The sequence below is a fragment of the Pseudopipra pipra genome, chromosome 25 (assembly GCF_036250125.1).
Source record: "Pseudopipra pipra isolate bDixPip1 chromosome 25, bDixPip1.hap1, whole genome shotgun sequence".
Taxonomy (NCBI): Eukaryota; Metazoa; Chordata; class Aves; order Passeriformes; family Pipridae; genus Pseudopipra; species Pseudopipra pipra.
This window is the reverse complement of record NC_087573.1, coordinates 260,083-281,621: the sequence shown is the minus strand read 5'-3', so window position 1 is coordinate 281,621 and position 21,539 is coordinate 260,083. Positions and strand designations below refer to the sequence as shown.

General features: G+C 54.1%; 2 protein-coding genes across 10 annotated transcripts; both read left to right on the top strand.

Moving 5' to 3' along the window:
- Positions 1 to 148: 148 nt before the first annotated feature.
- Positions 149 to 17,437, top strand: PPARD (peroxisome proliferator activated receptor delta). 6 transcript variants are annotated; one of them, XM_064635764.1, is made up of 8 exons: positions 149 to 209; positions 2,920 to 3,008; positions 11,606 to 11,834; positions 12,489 to 12,640; positions 13,169 to 13,307; positions 13,874 to 14,076; positions 14,407 to 14,860; positions 15,246 to 17,437. In XM_064635764.1, the coding sequence occupies exons 3-8, from the start codon at positions 11,705 to 11,707 to the stop codon at positions 15,491 to 15,493; spliced, it is 1,326 nt and encodes a 441-aa protein (XP_064491834.1). In that variant the 5' UTR covers positions 149 to 209; positions 2,920 to 3,008; positions 11,606 to 11,704; the 3' UTR covers positions 15,494 to 17,437. The 6 variants fall into 6 exon arrangements, with proteins under 6 accessions (XP_064491834.1, XP_064491838.1, XP_064491833.1 ...); XM_064635768.1 differs by having other exon boundaries at positions 154 to 209; positions 14,410 to 14,860; XM_064635763.1 differs by lacking the exon at positions 149 to 209 and adding an exon at positions 809 to 1,233.
- LOC135402513 (E3 ubiquitin-protein ligase makorin-2-like) lies at positions 15,526 to 21,472 on the top strand. Of its 4 annotated transcripts, XM_064635772.1 has the most exons (9): positions 15,526 to 15,623; positions 18,264 to 18,480; positions 19,036 to 19,155; positions 19,265 to 19,548; positions 19,779 to 19,870; positions 19,964 to 20,184; positions 20,428 to 20,538; positions 20,623 to 20,752; positions 20,835 to 21,472. In XM_064635772.1, the coding sequence occupies exons 2-9, from the start codon at positions 18,410 to 18,412 to the stop codon at positions 20,988 to 20,990; spliced, it is 1,185 nt and encodes a 394-aa protein (XP_064491842.1). In that variant the 5' UTR covers positions 15,526 to 15,623; positions 18,264 to 18,409; the 3' UTR covers positions 20,991 to 21,472. The 4 variants fall into 4 exon arrangements, with proteins under 4 accessions (XP_064491842.1, XP_064491840.1, XP_064491841.1 ...); XM_064635770.1 differs by having other exon boundaries at positions 19,779 to 20,184; XM_064635771.1 differs by having other exon boundaries at positions 18,264 to 19,155.
- The last annotated feature ends 67 nt before the right edge of the window (positions 21,473 to 21,539 follow it).

Below are 21,539 nucleotides of genomic sequence, written 5' to 3'. Positions count from 1 at the left end.
TGAGGCCCCGCGCCCGCCGGGGGGCGCAGTGCCGGCGGTGCCCGGCAGGGGGCTGTGCGGCGCGGGGCGGGGCCGTTGCCGTGGTGACGCGGGCGCGAGGCCCCGGCGGCCGCCGCGATTGGCCGCGCGCGCGGGGTGCGGTGGCGTCAGGGGGCGCGCGGTGACGCGCGGGGCGGGGGGGCGGCGGCGCGAGCGGGGCCGCGCGCGAGGTGAGCGGGGCCGGGGGCGTGAGGGGCAGGGGCTGGGACAGGGCTGTGAGGGGAACGGGGGGCGTGAGGGGCAGGGGCTGGGACAGGGCTGTGAGGGGAACGGGGGGCGTCAGGGGCAGGGGCTGGGACAGGGCTGTGAGGGGACCGGGGGGCGTCAGGGGCAGGGGCTGGGTCAGGGCTGTGAGGGGAACGGGGGGCGTCAGGGGCAGGGGCTGGGACAGGGCTGTGAGGGGAACGGGGGGCGGCAGGGGCAGGGGCTGGGACGGGGCAGGGAGATGTGAGGAACAGGGGTTGGGGCAGAGGGGACGTTGGTGCGAGGAGCTGGCGCGCGGGGGATTGCAGTGACTTGAGGGTTCAGGCTGTAGTTCCTGCTTGGGAAATCAGGGCAGACAGAGGATGGGACGTGGCCCACACGGGAGGAGGCTGAGGGGGACAGTGCCCATCTTCTGTGTCAGGGTGAGGTGGCAGAGGGGAATTGGGCTGGGGATTGAGGGTACCAGTGAGGGGCGCTGCTGGGGTCTGGGGCTGGAAGGAGGAGAACCAAGAGGGGCAGGATGGTCAGTCAGCAGAGCATCTGGTGAGGGGTTGCTCAAGGAAGAAGGATCTGAGAGTTCTTTCCCATCCCTCATATTTCCGTGTTCTGCTCCCGCTTTCCCTGAGATCCCAGATAAAGGACATGCTTTTTGGGAAGAAATCTATCTTTTGAGCCCCCACATGTTGGAAAAGCCCCTGTGAATACACTTGGGTGGGCAGAGAGGCAAGAAAGCTTTGGATGTGCTGTAGGGTCTGGACAACATCCCTGGTGGCAATACAGAGGGGTCTGAGCAGTGGCCACTCCTCAGTTGGAATCCCAGGGCAGGTTGCAGTGTCGGTCTCTAAACCAGTGACCCATGGGTTGAGGCAGCCCATGTCCCATTTCTCGTTTCTGCTCCACTCTCCTCTCCACAGCCCTCTCCATGCAAATCCCTTGCTGCCTTTGGCGGAGGATCCTCTTCTGCACAAACGTGCTCCAGGCTGTGCTGAGGTGGGAGTTTTCCTGGTGACTTACCATGTGTCAGCCAGGGACATCAGAGGAAGAGTCCAGCAGGGATATGCTGGCAGATTCCCTCCATGCCCTGCTGAGCTGGTGCAAGTGTTGCCTTGTGTGTGGTGTGATTGGGCATGTCCTGGCATTTAACTGTGAGCGGGGCAAGGTGAGCCAGTCATTTAGGTTTAATTCTCAGATCTCTGGCAGCAGCAGCAGCAGAGCACTGGTCTGTGATGGGAGAGAGTTCAGGGTGTGATTTGTGCACTCCCTGTGTGTGATTCAGCCCTCGTTGACAGTGTCAAGGCTATGCTGATGGGCTTTACTGCAGGTGGAGGAAGCCAATTCCTGATGTGCCACTGGAGCTGGAATGACTTTATTATTGTTCCTCATTAGGAAGGTTGAAGAGAAATTTTGTCAGGATTATTTAGAAAAACTGTCTTCCATGTTGGGAGAGAAAGGATGAGGAACCTGCTCTGGCTGTAATGCACTGCTGCAAAAGTGAAGCTCCCGAGGGCCATTTTATGGCCCCACTGAAGCAGAGGCTCCTGCCCCGCCTCTAAAGGAGAGCAGTTGCTGCCTGCAAGGGGAGCTGTGACTTTGACATTATTGACCACAAGAACAGGCAGTCCTGATGAGAGTGATGCTCCAGTGTGAGGGACTGGGGTCGTATTTCTGGATCTCACACTTGTGACCCCCCCGGATGTACCTGATCTGCTTGGTGCTGTAGGGAACACCTGCCACACTCAGGCCAGTGTGCTGAGAGCCTTGGCTTTTGGGGCAGGGGATTTGCATCCTTTTTTCATCCTCTCCTGAGCAGCTGCAGCTCCTGGTGCCGTGTCAGAGCCAGAAGGGCAGGCGACACCAGGGGCTCACTCTCAGCCCAGCACGTGCAGGTCTCTGCCGAGCTGCCCATCCTGGTGGGGGCTGGTGACGCTGGTTTGTTGCTGGTGCTCGGCTGCTTCACAAGTCATCCCGTGTTGGGGGCAGCAATAGGAAACAGCTTTTCTATTGGGGTGGGAGGAGCAGCTAAGCCTGGGTAATGTCAAGGAGGATATGTGGGTGCAAATAGCATCATGTTCACAACATCTTTGTTTAATGTTTTAGTCCAGTTAGTCTGCATAACTGTCTAAAAATAGGACATATTTTCTCTAAGTCCTCTAGTTCAAAGCTTCATAAGCCATTTTTTTCTAGCATTGGTCTCTTACTGTTGTTCTGATCCTGAAATTCGTATAAGGCAAAGTTATCAGGAAAACCAAGAAGAGTGAATGAACTCTGTCAAATCCTTAAGTTTCAGCCACCCGAGAGGGAAGTTCATTAAAGTTGCAGGAACTTTCTGGCAGCCTCCTGAAGGTGGATTAAGCAAGCTGAGTAAACAAACCACCTTACAGCCACCACAGACCCTTTTCTAACATCAGCTTCATGTATTGTCAGAAAAGCTCAGGGTCATCAGCCTCTAACTGCAGGTGACATAAGGCAAGGGTGAGGGGTTGGGGCTGTCTCTGCTGGGACATCCAGGGGTTTGCTCTACCTCCCAGTCCTGGGGCAGATGCTGTGACCGCCTGCGGTAGAGGGAGTGTGTGTTTAAATTTCAGAGCTGCTGCTGGACCCAGCCCAGTGCTCCCAGCGGCATAAATATCTGGCCTTCAGCACAGCCGTGGAAATCCGCGCTCTGTCCTCTTGCAGATTGCTCCAGGTTTTGGCTCTCCATGCTGACATGGTGACCGAGCGGTGGCTTTCGACAACAGGCAGACAGGGACAGCAGCTCCACAGAGGTAACCCTTTCCCTTCACTGCAGGCGACTGACCAAGGCACTGACCTTATGTATGTTTCTATAAACTTGGGACACGGAAGAGCCTGGGAAGAGCAGTTTGCTTTCAGCAAGTTTCACTTTCATCCAGGAGCTTAAACGTTCTTAAATTTCATTGTAAATTTAAACTCTATACCTTATTTTTGTTCAGTTTCTGAATATGATCTTTATGAATATGATCTTAGAAGTACGTTGTGAGGACCGTGGTCTAATCCTGTTCTTCTCAGCTGGCTATTGCTTGTCAAAGCATAGTGACATAATAGTTCATTGTTTCACTGATGATTATACTGAAATTGGCTCCTGTTAGGTTGGGGAGGGCACATGAGATCCGGGGCCGCATGTGGGTAACCAATCACGCACCGATCCGACACGCGTGGCACTGCTGACGTCTGCTGGTGCCCGACAGAGCCGAGCAGGTCACGGCAGAGCCGGGGTGGGGGTTTGGAGGAGCTGGTCAGTGGGATCGGGCAGGGCACCCTCCTGCCTGCAGACCTCTGAAGTGATGCCTGGAAGTCTTCACTGAAGTCCCCGCACCGGGACACTGTGTGTGGCTTCCAGCGGTGCCGAGGCTGTCTGCACCTGGCTGTGGGTGTGTTTGCCACAACACAGGTCTGAGGTGTTCAGCTCCCGTGGATTTCTGTGTCAAGTTTGTGCAACTGTTGTGCTGTCTCTGTTCTGATATTCAAGACACAAACTTCCAAGGATCTTCACAGCATATGGAGAGGATTTTGTAATGAGCCCCGTGAGGCTTTGCTGATCAGAAGAGCATTGTTTTACGGAATTGCTTCCTGGTGTTGATGGGCTCCGTCTCTTTTGCGTGATGCTTTTTGACAAATATGTATTTTTGTACGGTACATCTTGTTGCCTTTTGGGGAATATTTCGTCTGTGGCTATTGAATTATGAGCTGGAAATCTGCAAATGTTCTTGGAGACTGCAGAATTGGCACGACAAAAGGCTCTTCATCTCCTTCGAACAGCAGAACCTGACATGCAAATGGTGTTTTAATTGGGTGAGATGATGTTACAGTGCTTATGCCTGAAAGGTTATTTGCTGCCAGGCTGGCTTGCCTTGACTATGACATTTTAGAGATGTCGGAGGTTTGTGTTTTGTACTGGCTTTCTTGCTTAGAGCAGGAACAAACTGATACCTGTGGATTTGTCAGGCTGTGTTCACTGCTTCTCATCAGGTGCTGCAGAACAATCTCTGCTTTTCTAGAAGTGCCCATGTTCAGAGATACACTGCTTAGCACTGCTGCAATAATTTTGGAGACCCTGGGAAAGTCTAGACAAGCAGAAGTCATTTCCATAGTGAGTACAAATGAGATTTTTCTGTAGAGCTAGTTTTATTTTTTTGTTAATACTCTGAAATGTGCTTGCCTTGGCAGAATGCCTGGGAAATTACTTTCTCAAAGCAGGGTTTAGAATGGAACGATTGATGCCACTATGAGTCCTTTTGGTCAAGGAGATTGTGAAATGTGTCTTACCCAAAATATATGTTTTGGGGTGACATTCACCAGAGCCCTGCTTGATTTCAGGAAGGGTTCAGAGTAGAACTGACTTGAGATGTATCTCAGTTTCAGGATGACTTCTTGAAATGCTCTAATATTCACTGTTTGGATCACAGTATCTGGAAAATGTCTGTGTCCTCCAAAGCTTAGTCAAGAGCTTGTGAACATCTGTGATCATTTGGGTCAGGTCTTTCCATTTGGTTTTGCAAAGGGTTCCAAAGTACATGTGACTGTCAGGGTGCTTCCCTGGGGACCCCATGGACAGGTTCTGCTTTGAAGGTTTGAGTTTTGGGGAGGCTGTGGTTTGCAGGAGAATCATGACCAAGGAGGAAGTGACAGGATGAAAGCACAAGCCAGAAGTGTGAACATTTCTCATGGTGCTGGGTCAAGACAGAGCCCATCTCTGGGCTGGGGCACAGCCACGGCCAGGTAACCTCCATGCTAACCAGAACTGTTTCCATCAATGTGTTTCCTGGTTTGCCCTGGTCTGCAAACTGCAGCTTGGAAGAGCAAAAAACAGAACTTGCATGTTCAACCCGTAACATAGATGTGGGATGGAGACAGGGAATAGTTCTGGTGATTTGAAAGGGCAAATGAATTGATAGGGAAGTGTTTCTTTGATGAGCTGTTAAGATAGGCTTTACTGTGAACCACATGCCTGCCTAATGAATGTCTCCTCAGGAAAAGCTTTGTCAGGCTGAGGAGAGGTCCATTGAGATGGCTTCAAAATAACAATACTTTGTGCAGCCACCTTGCTGATGGGAACCTAAGCTCAAATCTCTATCCTGCCTGACTTGTTACAAACATTTTTTTAATGCAACCCTCGATTTCATCATAATGCAATCTGGGACATTTCTGAAAATGCTCAAATCAGCTTTTCACCTTTAAGTTGGTTATATGGATTCTGCTAGAGATGTTGGCCCTTGAAAGCTGTTAACCCCATAAGGGCTGATGGTCAGAGTCCCATATCTCTGAAAATGTCCACGGGTTCTTATGTCCGTGAGGTAGGTGTTGTATTGTGGGACTTAGGGACATGGGGATCTCTGGAAGAGGGTTGTTTGTGAGCATGAACTTGTGGAGCCCACTAGGCTCCCAGCAGCTGGCTGTGTTGGGAAACAGTAGTCGTTGGCTTGCTGTGGACCACTGCAGCTCACCCTGTACTCTCAAGACAGTGCCAAAGACACAAGGATGTTATGAAAGGTATTAATGCTTTGCACAAATGTTTTGTTTTCTGGGGGCTGGTGCAGAAATTCAAATGGTCAGAACACACTGTGAATCTTGGCAGAATTATGCTGACATGGTTGCTGCTCATTTCACTGCTGAAAGTGCAGGGAAATCTCTGTTCTCCAGCCGGCTCTTGCTATGTGAATGTGGCCAAAAATAGTAAGGAAACAGCATTCCCATCTAGTTCCCTGAGAGGATGTTGAACTGGTTTGTGTAGCAAAGTGATTCTGATGTTCTCTGGAGGTTTTCCCATGGAGACCTGTGCAGTTAGACTTGGACCCCTCTGTTTTCCTGCTCTGTGGTTGAAGTGGAGCTACAGCAGATGCAGGGATCTGTTGGATCTGTCTCAGTTCCCTGGCACGTGTTCCCTGGCCCTGCTGAATCATCGGAACTTGTGCCTGGGCACAATTGCTCTCTGTCAGCTGCATCCTGGGATTAGAGCAGCATGGCTGGTGCCCAGGATATTTTGCTAAGGTCTACAAAACCAATAGCACTTTTCTGTGAGTCCAAGTGTAAACATAACAAAATTTACAAGCTGATGGATTTATTTTTTTTTCCTGGTTAGCCCATGGGATCTAAATCTGTCGCTGCAAAGAGGAGAAGGCTTGCTACTGGTTTTATGGGTTTTTTTCCTGGACCTGGGAGCACTGGCAGCCTCGCAATAAAACTTAGGGGCCTGCTGGGTGTTTGGCTCCAGAAAGAAGGCTGCACACACGTGTGTGTGATCCTGAGCGATGCATTGGCCCGCTGCTGCTTTTCTGCCCCCCACTGCTTTTCTGGGGAGCTGATTGCCCCATCCAAAGCAGAGGTGACTCTTGCTGCTGTCCCAGTGACACTGAGACTTTGGGGAAAGCTAAGCTGGGTCCTGGTGTGTGCAGCACTGCCAAACGATGGCCTCACTGACCATCGGCGCTCCTGTTGGCAGCCACAGCTTGTTCCACTTGCCACTTTCCTGGAGTTCCATTTCAGTGCTTCTCTGAGTCTGTAACACCCTGTGCCCAGTGTTTGCCTTGGGAAGTGGTGTTTCTGTTCCTGTGAGCTCCTCCCTCATCAGCCCTGTTCTATAATTACTGATGTTCCTGAAACCAGATCCTTCCACGTGTCCTGCTCAGGTCTGGGAGGACAAGAGGTCCTTAAGCAAACCAGCAGCCCTGGAGTACAGCCAAGAGAACTTCAGCAGTATGGGAAAGCATCATCTTACAGTGGTTCAGTGAGTTCTGAGCCTTCAACCTCTCCTCACCTTCAGGATGGTTAAGGAAAGGGGAGTATATCCCAGACAGCTTCTCTAGCATGTGTGTGCTGGGTTTGCAGTGTGATGCCAAAGCATTACCACAGCTTCACAGCCACCTCTACTTGTGCCCTGGGCTGTGGGGGGATGATTCTCTCTCCTTGCCAGTCTTAGTGGTCTTCTCAAATAGCAGCACTTCTGTGCTGTTTCCAGCACTGAGAAGCCCCAGTGCTGTCACCTTTCCAGTACCTGCTCGTTTCCTGGCTGCTGTTGTTCCAGTGGGTCAGACCCACATGCCCCTCCTGGCCCTGGGTGCTCTGGGCTGGTGTGAGTTGACAGCAAAGCACAAATGCCAGTCAGCGCCCATTTATTTGCTGAAAGTCTTCCTGGAAATGGCTTGTACAGGAATGTATAACAGGAGAAGGTGGTCACGAGAAGTGTGGGGTGCTGACTGGGGGCTGGGCGGGCCAGACCTGCAAGTGTGACTGCGAACAGGTGCCAAAATCCATAATACAGGAATAAACAATGACACTTGGCACTGATCGATTGCTCTGCACTTCCAAAACGTTCTGTCTCTGTGAGCTAACGCAGCAAGGGGAGGATCAGGAATGAAGCACTGTAGAAGTCCTAGGTTTGTTTTTTTGTGGTGAGTCTTGGTTTTGTTTGTGGGTTTTTTGATGATGAAGGAAATGGAGGTATGGGACTTGACTGAATTTGCTGAAGGTTGTGGAGCAGCACTTCAAATAAGAGCTAACAACTGTGCAGCTCTTCCCTGCATGTCCTGCTGCTGCCCTTCTGCCAATGGCAGCCGTAGAGCCTGATAAGGGCAGAGAGTCTCTCCACTGGGAAGGTGTGGAGGGATGATTCCTCTGTCTCTCAGTAATCTGCCATCTCTAGATTTCCGAGCATATCTTATTCATGCTTGGACCTGCTGGAGCCAGGAATGGCTGCAACTCCTGGAGGCCAAGCAGCCTGGCAGACCCTCCTTTGCACATGGCTGAGAGTTCAGTGCCCAAAGTCTGATTTGTTCCTATGTCTGCGATACTTCTTGTGCTCTTAACAAACCCAGCACAGGCGAGAAAGCAGTTCCTTTTGCAGCAAAGTGCTGTGACCTTTTTTGGGTAACAGCATCAATCATAGTATGAAAGGAGAAGAATCCGTTGAGTTTTGTAATCTTTTTAACAAGTTTTTTTTTCCCCTCAATGCCCAGGAAGTGGGTGAGTTAAAACACGCAGCATATGTGTGATTCATTTTGGCAAGCCTGGCTTCTCAAGGCAGTCGAGGGAATCTCCTGCACCGTGTCACATGTCCCTGAGTAATTAGCAGCAGCACGGTAATGGCAGCTCTGGCAGCACCCTGCTGCTTAGTCAGCTGGGCTCATGCTTGGGGAAACACAGGTGGTCAGGCTTGGAGAGAGAATCACAGGACTGGACTCTGGGGCACGGCCCAACATCTGAGCAAGCGCTTCAAGGGGAAAAATCCGGCCCAGAATATCCATCCTGGTCAGGGCTGCATGGCAAGGAAGAACCTATCTAGCTCCAGTAGTCTGTTTTTGTGTGTAGCCTGCCTTGCAGCCAAGACTTTGAGTAAGGGAGGAAGCACTCATCTAATAAGTGCTGCTGGGATCTCATTGGCTAATGTGGGGGCATGCTGATCTTCCAGGAACAAACACAAACATGTTTTCAGTGTTTGTCTCTCCTGTTTTGTACACTTAGTTACCTTTCCTGTATTGCAGCATCTGCTTAGCTCATATTTGGCTTTTATTAGTGGTAGCTGACGTGAAGGAGGAGGAACAGAAACTGGTACTTGCTCAGCAGATCTTGGAAGCAGTGACACAACCTGAGGGGAGTCTGCCAAGAGGTGGTCAACCAGCAGTAATCACATCTCCTGTATGGATTCAGGTCAATTTTGGATTCAAAATATGCTTCACAGCACTGCCCTACGGAGGGCTGAGTTCTCATCTCACCCATTCTGCTTCTGTTGACTGTGAATTTGGCTAACATTTTTGTCCAGAGGAATAAAAACACAAGTCAGAAGTGCTCCCATGATAAATTGGTTTCCTTTTACAGTTCCTGGTGACCTCTTTTACGGTAAGTTGAACAACTGCTTAGAGCAGATCAACTCTGTGACTTGACCTTGGGAGGTTTGGACCTTTATTTGGCGCTTAGCTTTGCCTGGGAACTCTGAGCTTGGCTCCAGGGTTTATGCACTAAGCAGCAGTGGGGAGCTCCTGGGCCACAGCACAAGCTGTGGGTTGATGAACTGGAGGCTTGGATCTTGGTCAGCTCTGGAGTACTGCCTTCTTGCAGGGAATCCACACTGAAGATTTATCTCTTTTTAACTTTTATTCCGTTTTTTAGCTCCCTGTGTGCCACATCTCTTTCCCTGTTCCCACCAGTGTTTTAGCTTGGCGTAGATACCAGCTTCTAGGAAAGACAAACCTGTTGCCCGAGCTGTTTGCAGCCAGCAGGCATGAGCCCAAGCCCAGAACCAGCAAACAAACCCTCCCTCTGCCAGCTGCGGGCTCCTGGGAGAGAGCTGCTGGCTCAGCCAGGGTTACCAAAGCTCCTTGGAACAGGGATTGAGGCAAGAGCAGAGCAAGTCACAAGATGTTTGCCCTCTTGCTCATTCCCCTGTGGGAAGAAGAAGGGAAACAGCTTTGCTGGATTCTCTGGAGAAATTTAGGAAGGAATTCACAGTCTTCATCCTTGTTTCCATCACTGTTCTGTGAGAGCTGCCAAATGGCAAAAAGGAGTGGTTGGCTATGCTAGGCAGAAATCTCTGCCCTTCTCCCTGCAGCTTGAAGCTTGTGTGTTGTGCTCTGGTGGGGGACTCCTTAGCCAAGAGGAGGAGATGGAGTTCTCTTATCCTGCTCTGTCTACTTGACCACTGGATGTGGGGGCACCAAGCAGCTGGAGAGGTCCTGGGGTGGAGATGGGTCCTTTGGCCATCCTCTGTTATCTCTAGTGCTATCTCACAAAGATTCCAGGCTGCAGTGCTGGCAGGGCAGGTCCCTCCTTGTGCTCAGGGAAAACAAAGCCCTTTTGGCTGCGGGAGACCCAGGCTTGTGCAGCACCAGCTCTGGGGGTGACTTTTGTCCTGGCTTTGCAACATGTTTGTGCTCACCCTCCCACCTGCAGGTTTTGTCCTCTCCCTCAGATGCTTCCTTGATCTTGCAGGGAGCTCTGACCTTGACAGCTTTCCAGGAATCCAAGGAACTGGCTGCAGCTCTAAGAGCAAAGTGTGAGGCATGAGGGTCTGCTGCAGGAGGGCAAACGAGCCCAGGGAGTCCTGGGTCACTGCACCCTCCCCCAGCAAGACCTGGGCTGTGCCACGGACTTGGGCACAGGGCACAGACCATCCCAGAGCTTAGGGTTGCCCTTGTATGAGGCCCCTGTGAGATGCTGCATTGGTTTAACTTGGGCCTGCAAATTGAGGCTTTCCTGGAAGAACCTGAATTTTAGTGGCTTTCCTGATGGATATTTCTCTGCTTAAAAGTAGCTCCTTTAAGGAAGTGGATGGAACTCTACATAAACTGGACTTGAGATATTAATTACTCAAGCAAGAGTCAGTTTAGGAATCAAGATCTGGAGGTAAATGAGCACCAGGATGTTGCAGCACAAGCTGGATGCTCAGGCAAGATCCACATGGTTGGGAGGGAGGTGGGAATGGCTCTGCAATGGCTGTGGTAGTGGCGATGCATCGTTTGCACAGCTTGAGCTTTTCGCGGGCTCTTTGGGATAGAGTAAGGCAAACAAGGAGCGGAAGCGCGGGGGGAGGATGGGGCCATTCCTCCCACAGGAAACTCAGGATTAAGACACTGGTTGGATTGTGTGGCTGTTGGGATTGTGCTGCTGGACCCTGTGGCTGAGCAGAGCCCGGCAGCTGCGCAGAGCAACAGCAACACGTTCAACCCAGCAGCTCTTGGCAGAGGAGCCAAGTGAAAACAAACACAGAGGCTGTAACTGGCAGTGCTGTGATGGAAAGGAGCACGAGTGCAGGGCCAGCAGGAAGCCGTCGGTCTCGCAGATGGCTCACACGGGCCAGGGGCTTTAAGCCACTGCCTGCTGCTACATCCAGCCCTGCTCCCCCAGCATCCCCCACCCATGGGCACAGAACACCCCGGTCAGCCGCTGCTCCTGGTCCCAGTTCTGCCGTGGCTGGATGGGGATGTAGGATGAAGCCAGCCCTACCTTGATCCTTCTGGAGGTGTTGGCTCTGAAAGACACTGGCCTTGGCTGCCACCGTGACATCCTAGGGCACTGGCGGCTCTGGGGGACATTGTCTGGGGCGGTGTTTCTGCTATGGGACTTGCAGGCTGGGGACCCCAGGTCCCTGGGTGGCATCTGAGCTGGTTTGTCATCTGGGTTCTGTCTGCTGGCCTTTAAATACAATTCTGTGAGTTTTTGCTTCCTTGAGTCTTAGAGAATGTTTATTCCAGAGTGCAAAGGGGTCTTTAAAGGGCCCCAGCTCTGCATGTCTCACGGGCTGAGGAGTGAGCGCAGAGCAGGACTGGTGTGGTTGGTCACACACTGTCCTGCTGCTGAGCTGCTCCATGCAGGCACTCAGCGCTGACCCCGGCCTCTCTCCCGTGTCCTGCAGGCTAGCAGGAACAGCCTGGTGGGGTCCATCTCGGATAGACACGGATGATGCCAGAGCTATGACAGGGATTGCAGTCTTGGCACTGAGGGGTGATCAATTATGGAACAACTACAGGAGGAAGTACCTGAGGTCAAGGAAGAGGAAGAGGAAGAGGCAGTGATGGTGGCAAGCAGAGCCTCGGACCCAACTGGAGGACCAGACAGCTCGCTGCCTTCAAGCAGCTACACAGGTAAGTGGAGCCATGGGAGCTCATCTGCCCCCAGAGCATACAGGCATCCACAGCCCCCAGGCAGCGTGCTCAGCTGCAAGGGCAGAGGACCTGTCTCTGAATGGAGTTCAGCTGGTTTTAATTTCTTCCCTTTGTGAAATAATGCACCAATAGCCAAGTCATGGAGAGGCTCACTTGTTGCTCTGCGGTCACTGCACACCCATTGGCAATGGGTTGTGGAGTGGAAATTAAAAGGACAGGCAGGTAACATTATGCCTCAGAGCAAGGGGCCTCCTAGGGTGCTTGGGAATGCTTCCCTGGACACTTCTTGAAGTCCTCAGTGCAAAGTGATTGTAGGAGCTGGGAGAGAAGGTTTGTGGCTGCTGAAGAGGCTCCTCCAGAGCCCTGGACATTCCAGCTGGGCAGCCCTGTCCAGCGGCTAGCCAACCAAGGATTATAAAATCAGCTGGTTGTGTTTCATTGCCTGGGCATGAATGCCTGGAATCTGCCTGGAGCCAGTGCCTGATTCCTGGTAACTGGCCAGCTGCTATGGCAGTGGTGGGCAGGACAGGGCTGGAAATCCCTCCTCAGCCCCATGGCTGGAGGAGCTGGCCAAACCAGGAGCTGGGCCTATGGCTGTAACGTGGAAGGACACGTCCCTGTGTGTGTTTGCAGACGTGTCACAGAGCTCCTCTCCCTCGCTGTCGGACCAGCTGCAGGTGGGCTGTGAGGAGGCGGCCCTGGGAGCGCTGAACGTGGAGTGCAGAGTCTGCGGGGACAAAGCCTCGGGGTTCCACTACGGCGTGCACGCCTGCGAGGGCTGCAAGGTGAGTCCACAGGGAGGGCTGGGATCAGCTGCACCAAGCAGGGCTTAGACCCCAGGGACTGGGCTGCCTCCTCAAACAAGCAGATTTGCAGCAAAACAGGGATGTGGGATTGAGTGAGTGTAAAAAACCTGTCCAGAGAGTGTGGCAAGTACAGCAGGCAGCAAGTGCTGCCCTGGGAAGGTGGCTGAGACCCGTGTGGCCCAAATCTTGCCCCATCATGCTTTACTTTGAAAGGCAAATCCATCTGTCCCCACAAGGCCCCTGAGTTTGCTTTTCAAGGTTGGTTTCTGTGCCGCAGATCAGCATTGAGCTGTGTGTTTATCCCCCTGGGATCACTGGCTGCAGCTTGGATGTGCTTCCTGCACAACCTTCTTGGGATAGAGACTCTGCTTGCATCAGAGAGACCCAGGGCTCCCCCTACTCACCTGCCTGAACCTCCCTGAGGCTCCTGGGGTTAAGAAACCAGCCAGGTCCCAAACCACAGGCCCTAACACTGCTGCTTCATGTCCCCCTGCTCCCTGCCTACAGGGTTTCTTCCGCCGGACAATCCGCATGAAGCTGGAGTACGAGAAGTGTGAGAGGAGCTGCAAGATTCAGAAGAAGAACCGAAACAAGTGCCAGTACTGCCGCTTCCAGAAATGCCTCTCCCTGGGCATGTCACACAATGGTGAGTGTCACTGCTGACCACAGGCCTGACTGGCTGGGTGACACGGGGCCAGCTGCCCTCCTATGAAAGGTGCATATGGCAGGCTGTGCTTTAGCCCATGGTTCTCCTTGCCAAAGGATCATTCAAACACAATATTTCAAGCTTTTGACTCTTCATCCCTGTCTTCTATACGAGAAGGGGCTGTTCATTCCCACCATGCAGGACAGCTGCTGGTACATGGCTGTGCCTTATGAACTGGCCCAGAGGGAATTGGACACACAGATTGCTCTTCTGTGCCAGGATTTTAAAACTTCTTGGTCATCTAGGTCATGACCAAGCAAAGGTGTTTATGTGGGTTTGTGCAAGAGCCCAGAGGACTGGGATGGGAGTCTGGTGTGAGGGAAGCAACAATGGCTGGTTCATGAAGGTGCCAGTGCTGGAGGAGCTGCATCCTGGAGAAGCATTGTGTTGTGCAGGGGTTCACCAGCAGACCTGTCCGTCTGCGGTGGCAGAACAACCTGCTACCTCTCTGGATGCATCTCCTGGAGTCACCCCCCTGTCTTGACCCACTGGTTTTGCCCCCCCAGCAATCCGCTTCGGGCGCATGCCAGAGGCAGAGAAGAGAAAGCTGGTGGCAGGGCTGACAGCGAGCGAGATCAGCTGCCAGAACCCGCAGGTGGCTGACCTGAAAGCTTTCTCCAAGCACATCTACAATGCCTACCTGAAGAATTTCAACATGACCAAAAAGAAGGCAAGAGGTATCCTGACCGGGAAAGCCAGCAGCACCCCAGTAAGTTCCCTCCCAGGGCAGGCGGGGTTGGCCATGGCAGCACAGAGGGCTGTTCTCTGGGAGATGCTGCACATCTCCCTCCTGCCATAGCTGTTTCACATGCACCAGTTCCCACCTGCAGCCAGGTGGGCCCTGCATGTCCTGCCCCTCGCTAGGAAAAGTCCCATTGCTGTGCAGGCTTGTGCTGTGGTGGTGGGTGCAGGTTGCCTGAGCATTGTCAGTCCCAGAGGCAGGGAACAGCACAGGGACAGGCAGGCAAACATGAGTGTCCTGGGCAGAGCTGGCACCTCGAGTCCCCACAGCAGACTCCTAACTTGCTTCTTGTTCAAGCAGCCTTTTGTGATCCATGACATGGACACCTTGTGGCAGGCAGAGAAGGGGCTGGTGTGGAAGCAGCTGGTGAATGGCATTCCCCCCTACAAGGAGATTGGGGTGCACGTCTTCTACCGCTGCCAGTGCACCACGGTGGAGACTGTGCGGGAGCTCACAGAGTTTGCCAAGAGCATCCCCAGCTTCATAGGCCTCTACTTGAACGACCAAGTGACTCTGCTCAAGTACGGGGTGCACGAGGCCATCTTCGCCATGCTGGCGTCCATCATGAACAAGGATGGGCTGCTGGTGGCCAACGGGAACGGCTTCGTGACCCGTGAGTTCCTGCGTAGCCTGCGCAAGCCCTTCAGTGAGATTATGGAGCCCAAATTTGAGTTTGCTGTGAAGTTCAATGCGCTGGAGCTGGATGACAGTGACCTGTCCCTGTTTGTGGCAGCCATCATCCTGTGTGGAGGTGAGCGGGTGCCCTCGGCCATGCCAGAGTCAGGAAGAGTCCTCCTTACTTAGAGGTGGGTCAGAGGGGGCTGAGGGAGCTGAGCTGCAGCTGGCCCTGGGGTCAGCCAGGGGTGTGTCAGGGGCACAAGAGGAGAACTGAACACTTCCAAACCCAAAGCTGCTCTGTGGTGGTGATGCCTGGCGAGCTTGGACCAAGAGCAAGGAGTGTAGAAGTGGCATCTCCTTCTCATGTGCTGCTGTGGGCAGCACTTCTCCCCTTTCTAGCTGATGAGGTTGGAGTCACAGTGGGTGGGATACAGTCCCCAGCTTCCTTTTCTCAGGAGGAGCATGTGCTTTGGAGGGCTGCCCCATGACCCTGCAGCTACTGTGCTTCCTCTCCACAGACCGTCCTGGCCTGATGAACGTGAAGCAGGTGGAGGAGATCCAAGACAACATCCTGCGAGTGCTGGAGTTTCACCTACAGGCCAACCACCCGGATGCCCAGTACCTCTTCCCCAAGCTGCTGCAGAAGATGGCAGATCTGCGGCAGCTGGTGACAGAGCATGCCCAGCTGGTGCAGAAGATCAAGAAGACAGAGACAGAGACATCTCTGCACCCACTTCTGCAGGAGATCTACAAGGACATGTACTAAGGACCTGTTATTTATGAGAATGAAGCCATGGATTCCCATCAAGACTCTTTGTACAGAAACAAAGAAAACCCTTCCCTGTGTCTTCCATTTCTTCTACTGGAAACTCTTTTCTACGTGACCCTGACATACGGTACGTAGGGCAAGATGCTGTCACGATTTGCAGCTGCCTCCTGCTCGGCCAGGGCTTCCATTAACACACACTAACAGATCTCCACAGCTGCTGCTTCCGTTACTGCGGCCCAGCTCCAGCTGCTCCGGGGCCTCTGGAGCGGCCGCCCGGTTTACATGGCACAGGCAGTGGGGTTCTTACAGCACCCCAGGTCCCCAAGGTGGGAGGAGCTCTGGTCCTTAGGAGACCCGAGCGAGGTGCAGGGGTCCGGTGGGACCAGCAGCAGCACTTACAGCGTGTCTGTATTTTCTTGTTTGTTTGCACTCCGAAGACATAGTCCTGAGCCGTGAAGTCTGGGACAGTTGTGATGTGAAAGGATGTTTCTCTCTTTCCCAAAGAAAAGCCAGAGTATTTGAACACGGGTAGGGCTGTCCTAGCAGGGACCCTCAGCAGCAGCCCCCTGTGCTGTGCAGTGTGTTCCTGTCTCCCAGAGGGACTGTGCGAGCTCTGCCTTCCTGAGTGCTGTGTGGGAACCTGTGCTCCTGGCACCCTGATTCCAGAGGGAATGTGTTCCTTGGCACCTCAGTATGAGAGGAGGGATGGGGAGGTGGAAGGGAAAGGATTTGACTCGTTAAAATTCACCTTCACAGCAGAGGCTGGAATTTGTGGCTTCCACAGGCTGTTCTGCACAGCTATGAGTTACCAAAAAGGTCTGTGCAGGGTCAGGGGCTTTGGGCTGGTCAGGGTTTGGTGTCCTGTCTCAGTTTGCCCTGTGAAAGGGACCTGGATTGTCACCGGCTCTCTGCTTCGAGGGGGAGCAAAAGGATCCTTTAGTGCATTGGTTGCAAAGAGCTTTACAGCTGTAAACCCCAGTATAAATGCCAAGGATTTATAAACTGGGAGGGAGTGGGTAGGATGCTCACAATGGGCAGGAGCTTCCCAGAGAGCACAGCCAGGTTGGGGAAGCTGCCAGTCCTCCTCTGCCACTGTCCCGAGAGCTGGGACAGCTCCAGGCTTCAGGGTCTGCCTAAACCCAGCACCGTTTTGGGACTTTACCTCATAACTTCTCGCAGCTGTAGTGAAACGCCATAGTGCTGCCTGGGCTGGGCTGGGCTAGGCCCCCAGTGTGAAGGGCTGCATCACCTGAGCTCGAGGGGAGAGGATGGACCCGGGAAGGGCTCAGTTTCCCTCTCAGGATGATGGTGTCTGACCTAAGTAGCAGCACTTACTTGTCTGCAGCTCCTGGTCCTGTGTGTCCTGAGCAGCCTTATTAAAATACTGAAATCCCCAAGGAGGGGTTGTGGGAGCAAATTAGTCGGTTTTATTTTACTTTCCTTGTCTTCAGGGTAGCAGATTTCCCTGGTGCAATAATTCCTTTAAAAAACCCAAAGGGGAAGAGCACTGGGCTTCCCCACCCCGTCACAGGGCTGGCGATGGCCAAACCTGCCCCTGCTGCCGCACTCCAGCCCTTTGCTGTGCCTCAGTTTCCCTGCCCAGCCCCTCCCTTCCCTACCTTGCAGGGGCGTTAGGAGTTACCATTTCTGAAGCACTTTGAAGCCCTCTCCGGGAGGGCACTGGAGATATGCGTGTGCTGGATGGAGCCCAGGGGATTTGCCCATCCCAAAGCCCTGGTGGCATCCCCACCACAGCCACATGCAGGACTTGTGCCCATCACCTGGGGAACTTTTTGCTCTTCCTTCCTCAACAGTGTAACAACCCTCAAACTGAAATGTATATTTTTGCTAGAAGTACAAACCTCCAAGTGTTTTTAATAATATAAATAGTGTCCACAAACTGACTTGACTTTAAATAAATCTGAATTAAATATTTAAGAACCTTTTAGTGTCCAGCCTATCTTTGTGGGATTTCTCTTGGCACCTGGGGGGCTGCCCATGGGAGGGTTTCCAGCAGAGGTGATGGGATTTGCTGGATCTGTTGTGATTTCCAGGAATTTGCCATGATTCCTGAGTCTCCATTATTCCTAGATCTCATAGCTCCTGTGGTTTTCCTGCCTGCAAACTAAAGGCAGCAGAAAGAGCCATTTCTGAACAGGATCCCAGTCTCAGAGCTGGGCGCTTCCTGCCCCAAATGCTTGCAGGTGGAGCTGGGCAATGAGCTCAGCCCAGCCAAAACCACCCCAAGATGGGCAAGGATGGGCCACATTCTGGCTCTGGGCTCTGCCCTTGGCTGTGTCTGAACACCCAAGAGTTTGCAGAGAGCAGCTGCAGACCCTCAGACTTCACTCTCCCCAGTTTGAGTGCCCCTGGGAGAACCTATTCCATTGTCCCCCACCTCTCCCATGCATCTGGGGATACAGGGAGCTGTGGTGCTGCTGGGCATGTGATCCAGGGTACCTGGCTGGGGACCTTGTATGGTTTAACCCAGCAGGCAGCGAAACATCACCGAGCTGTTCACTGCCTCCCTTCCCAGTGAGATGGGGGAGAGAACTGAGAAAAAAGTGAAATTTATAGGTTGAGATAAAGATAGTTTAATATGACTGAAACAAAAAGGAAATAGTAATGATAAAAGAATTAGAATATACAGAATTTAGTGTGCACACTGGAGTGGTGACCCCCGCCAGGCTTCTCACTTCAGGAGCAAGAGGAGCTGGGAAGTCCTTGACTCAAAGTAAACAATGCTCACACTCCCGAGTGCTATCAGCCCGGGCTTGTTCAGGCTTGTCTTCCGCCCAAATCGCAGCACAGCCCCCACTCCGAGGGGAGAATTATCCCAGACGGACTACGACACACCTGAGGCCATAAACAGCCCCGGGAAGTGGCCGAACCCTCTTGGCTGCCGGGGAACAGATGGAGCCGGGCTCGACGGTGGCATCTGGGACGTTCACGGCCAGGGAGAGCTGTCTGAGACCCCGGTGCAGGTAAAAGGCTTGGGGTCGGGAGGGCTGCGAGCAGCTTTTGGGGGAGATAGGCTTGAGATGGGGCCACGAGTCCCTCCCTGTGGGGACAGAGAGTGGATTGGGATGGCCTTGACCCACCCCCCACCCATTTCCCCATGCCGCTGCCCCACCTCCGGAGCTGGGGGTCCCCAGAAACACTCCAGCCAGGCACCTCTTTCCCGTCAGCTGCAAACCAAGGACTCCTTGCTCTCTCCATGGCTCCACAGGGAGCCAGGGGCTGCCCCAGCCCTCAGCACCCCTGGCTTGCCCTGAGGAGAGCCCCCAGGCCAGCCCAGTCCTAAGCTTTATTTTGCTTTGCAATTAACCAGGAGAGAAGGCTGGATGGGGCTGGGAGAGCATTGGCTCCCCCCGGGCTCTGCCCTTGGCAGGGGCTCCTGAGCCCAGACACCAGGTGGGGCTTTTGCAAGTTATGGCCCCACCCAGACAAAGCTGGTACCCAGAGGGGTGTCAGGGTGGCTGGTGGAGCAAGGTTGAAGTGGGGTCTGACCCCAACCATGCGGCTCCTCTGGCCAACAGGAATTTTGCCCGTGGATCCTGTCGATGGGGCCGGAGCTGCCGCTTCTTACATGACAGAAACTCAGCTCAGATCTGCAGGTACTTCCAGAGTGGGTTTTGCAGCTACGGAGAGCAGTGCAGGTAAGGGGCAGCGAGCAGGAGTCTGATGCCCCAAGGATGGGCTGGGAGCCAAGAGGAGTCATGCTGGGCTGATGAGACTCTCTGTCTGTTTGTCTCTGGGCTCCTCCAGCTACCAGCACATCCAGGAGGAGCTGGTGCCATCCCGCCATGGCCTGGATCCCTCCATGCCCCCCTGCCACTGGGGCCCAGAGCCTGGCACTGTGCCCACGGCCACGGCCCAGGGCTGGGTGGGACCCCAGCACACCTCGGACTACCCTGCCCCCAGCACGACACATGTGGCCTTCAAGTTCCCAAACATGGAGGCTGAGGTGGAACAGAAAGACGAGAAGAATGTCACAGCACCTGATAACATCAGTGGAGAATTTGTCCCCACACATGCTCAGTGTGCCTCAGGTAGGTGCTAGGCTGCCCAGGGGACCAGTGGGGCTGAGGATACTGGAGTGGTCACGGTGGAGCAGTCCGAGTATGTTTCTGCCCGTGCCCCAAACCTTGGCCAAGCTGGGGCTGTGGAGAGGTCTCCAGGGGACCGTCACTGCTGAGGCTGCATGCTCTAAGCAGCCTGCCTGGCTCTCTGATGGGGGGGTGGGATGTGCTTTTCCCCTCTAAGAGCTTTCCTCCTGCAGGCTCCCAGCTACAAGGGCTGGCACTGGATGCAGACTCCTCTGACCCCAGAGAGACAGTGGTGGAGATGGTGACGGGGACTGACCCTGCAGAGGTGGGTTTGGGGGTGTCCTGTGGCCGGGCACTCCCCAAGGCCAGGGCATTGATGGAGCTGGGGGGTTGCCATGCTTTGCTTCTCTGCGTGCAGGTCTCTATGGATCTGGGTGCTGCGGCAGCCCCAGTCCCCACCGAGGCACTGAGAGCCCAGAGTGAGGCCGTGGTGTGTGGCATCTGCATGGACAGGGTGTACGAGAAGCCGCTGCCGGAAGAGCGGCTCTTTGGGATCCTCCCGAACTGCAGCCACGCGTACTGCGTGGGATGCATCCGCAAGTGGCGCCGCAGCCGGGACTTCCAGAGCACAGTCATAAAGTGAGTGGGGATGGGGACAATGGAGAGTGGTCACCATCACCCCTTCTGCACCCTGAAATCCTTCCTTAGGTCTGGTGATGTGACTTTGCATTGGCATGACTTTTCTTTGGGAACATGTCAGTGGGAGTAAGGATGGGGATACTGGATGAGGCCATGGCAGCAGGACCACCCTGCATGGGTGCTGAGCCTGTGCTCCCTGCTCCCTTTTTGGGACACCCATCTGCACCCATTGCCTTCACCCAGGGCCTGCCCAGAGTGCCGGATCACTTCCAGTTACTATATTCCCCACAAATACTGGATCTCGGATGTGGGTGAGAAGGAGAAGCTCATCAGAACCTTCAAGGCGCGGACGGGGTGAGTGCATGGAACTGTGGGTGGCAGGGCTGGGGGCTCTGTGCTGCCTCGGGAGCCAACTCACAACTGCTTGGAATCCCGCAGGAAAATCAGATGTAAATTCTTTGTTCGAAACCGTGGCCACTGCCCATTCAGGTCTGACTGCATCTACCTGCACGAGCTGCCCACCAGCCGCCTGCCACGGCGCAGACAGCAGCGGCTGAGGATGCCCACTGTAAGTGGGGTGGCAAGTCATGGGGCTGGGCTGGGTGCAATGCGGTGGGAGACCGGGGCTCATCCTCCCTCCTGTGCTGCAGGAGTTCAACCCTTCTTCCTCGGAGAGCTCTGGTGAGGAGGATGAAGAGCTCTGCGTGCTCGAGTGGGCTCTCACCCTGACTGTGCTGGAGACAGAATTTCACTACTCAAGTTATGGCCACGAGATGCTTCTCATTGACTTCAGCAACTCGGACTGAGCCGTGGGGGGTCACACTGGGCCTAGGTGATGCTGGTGGCATCTCTGGGAGGGGGAATCATCTGCTTTTGACTTCCACCGTTGTTTTGGAGTGGCTCTGGGCATAGGCAGTGTTGCAGGGAGGGGGTGGGATGGGGAAGCGGTCTGGCTGCCATTTATCGGGGCGCCGGGAGTGACTCAGGGCGGTGGGGCACAGTCCCCATGCTCTTGTCCTCGCCCCCTCAATGGGAGACCCGCGGGTGCCGGGCGGGGGGCTGGGCTGGGTGCTGGGGGTTTAACGTGGGGATTTAAGGCCCGCGGGCACTATTTTAAACTGGTTTTAGCCAAATCCGGGAATTACGAAATAAAACGCGTACGTAACATCACGGTACCGGGGGTCTCTGTCCGGGGGCTGGCTGGCTCCGCCCCCAGGGGGCGGGGCGGTTTTTGGGATTAGGGGATATTTGCATAATGACTCGTTTGCGCGCCCTTGATCCGCGTTTCCCGGGGCGGGGCCGGAAGCGGCGCGTCCGGGCCCGGGGCAGCGGGTGGAGCCCGGCGGGGCCCCCCA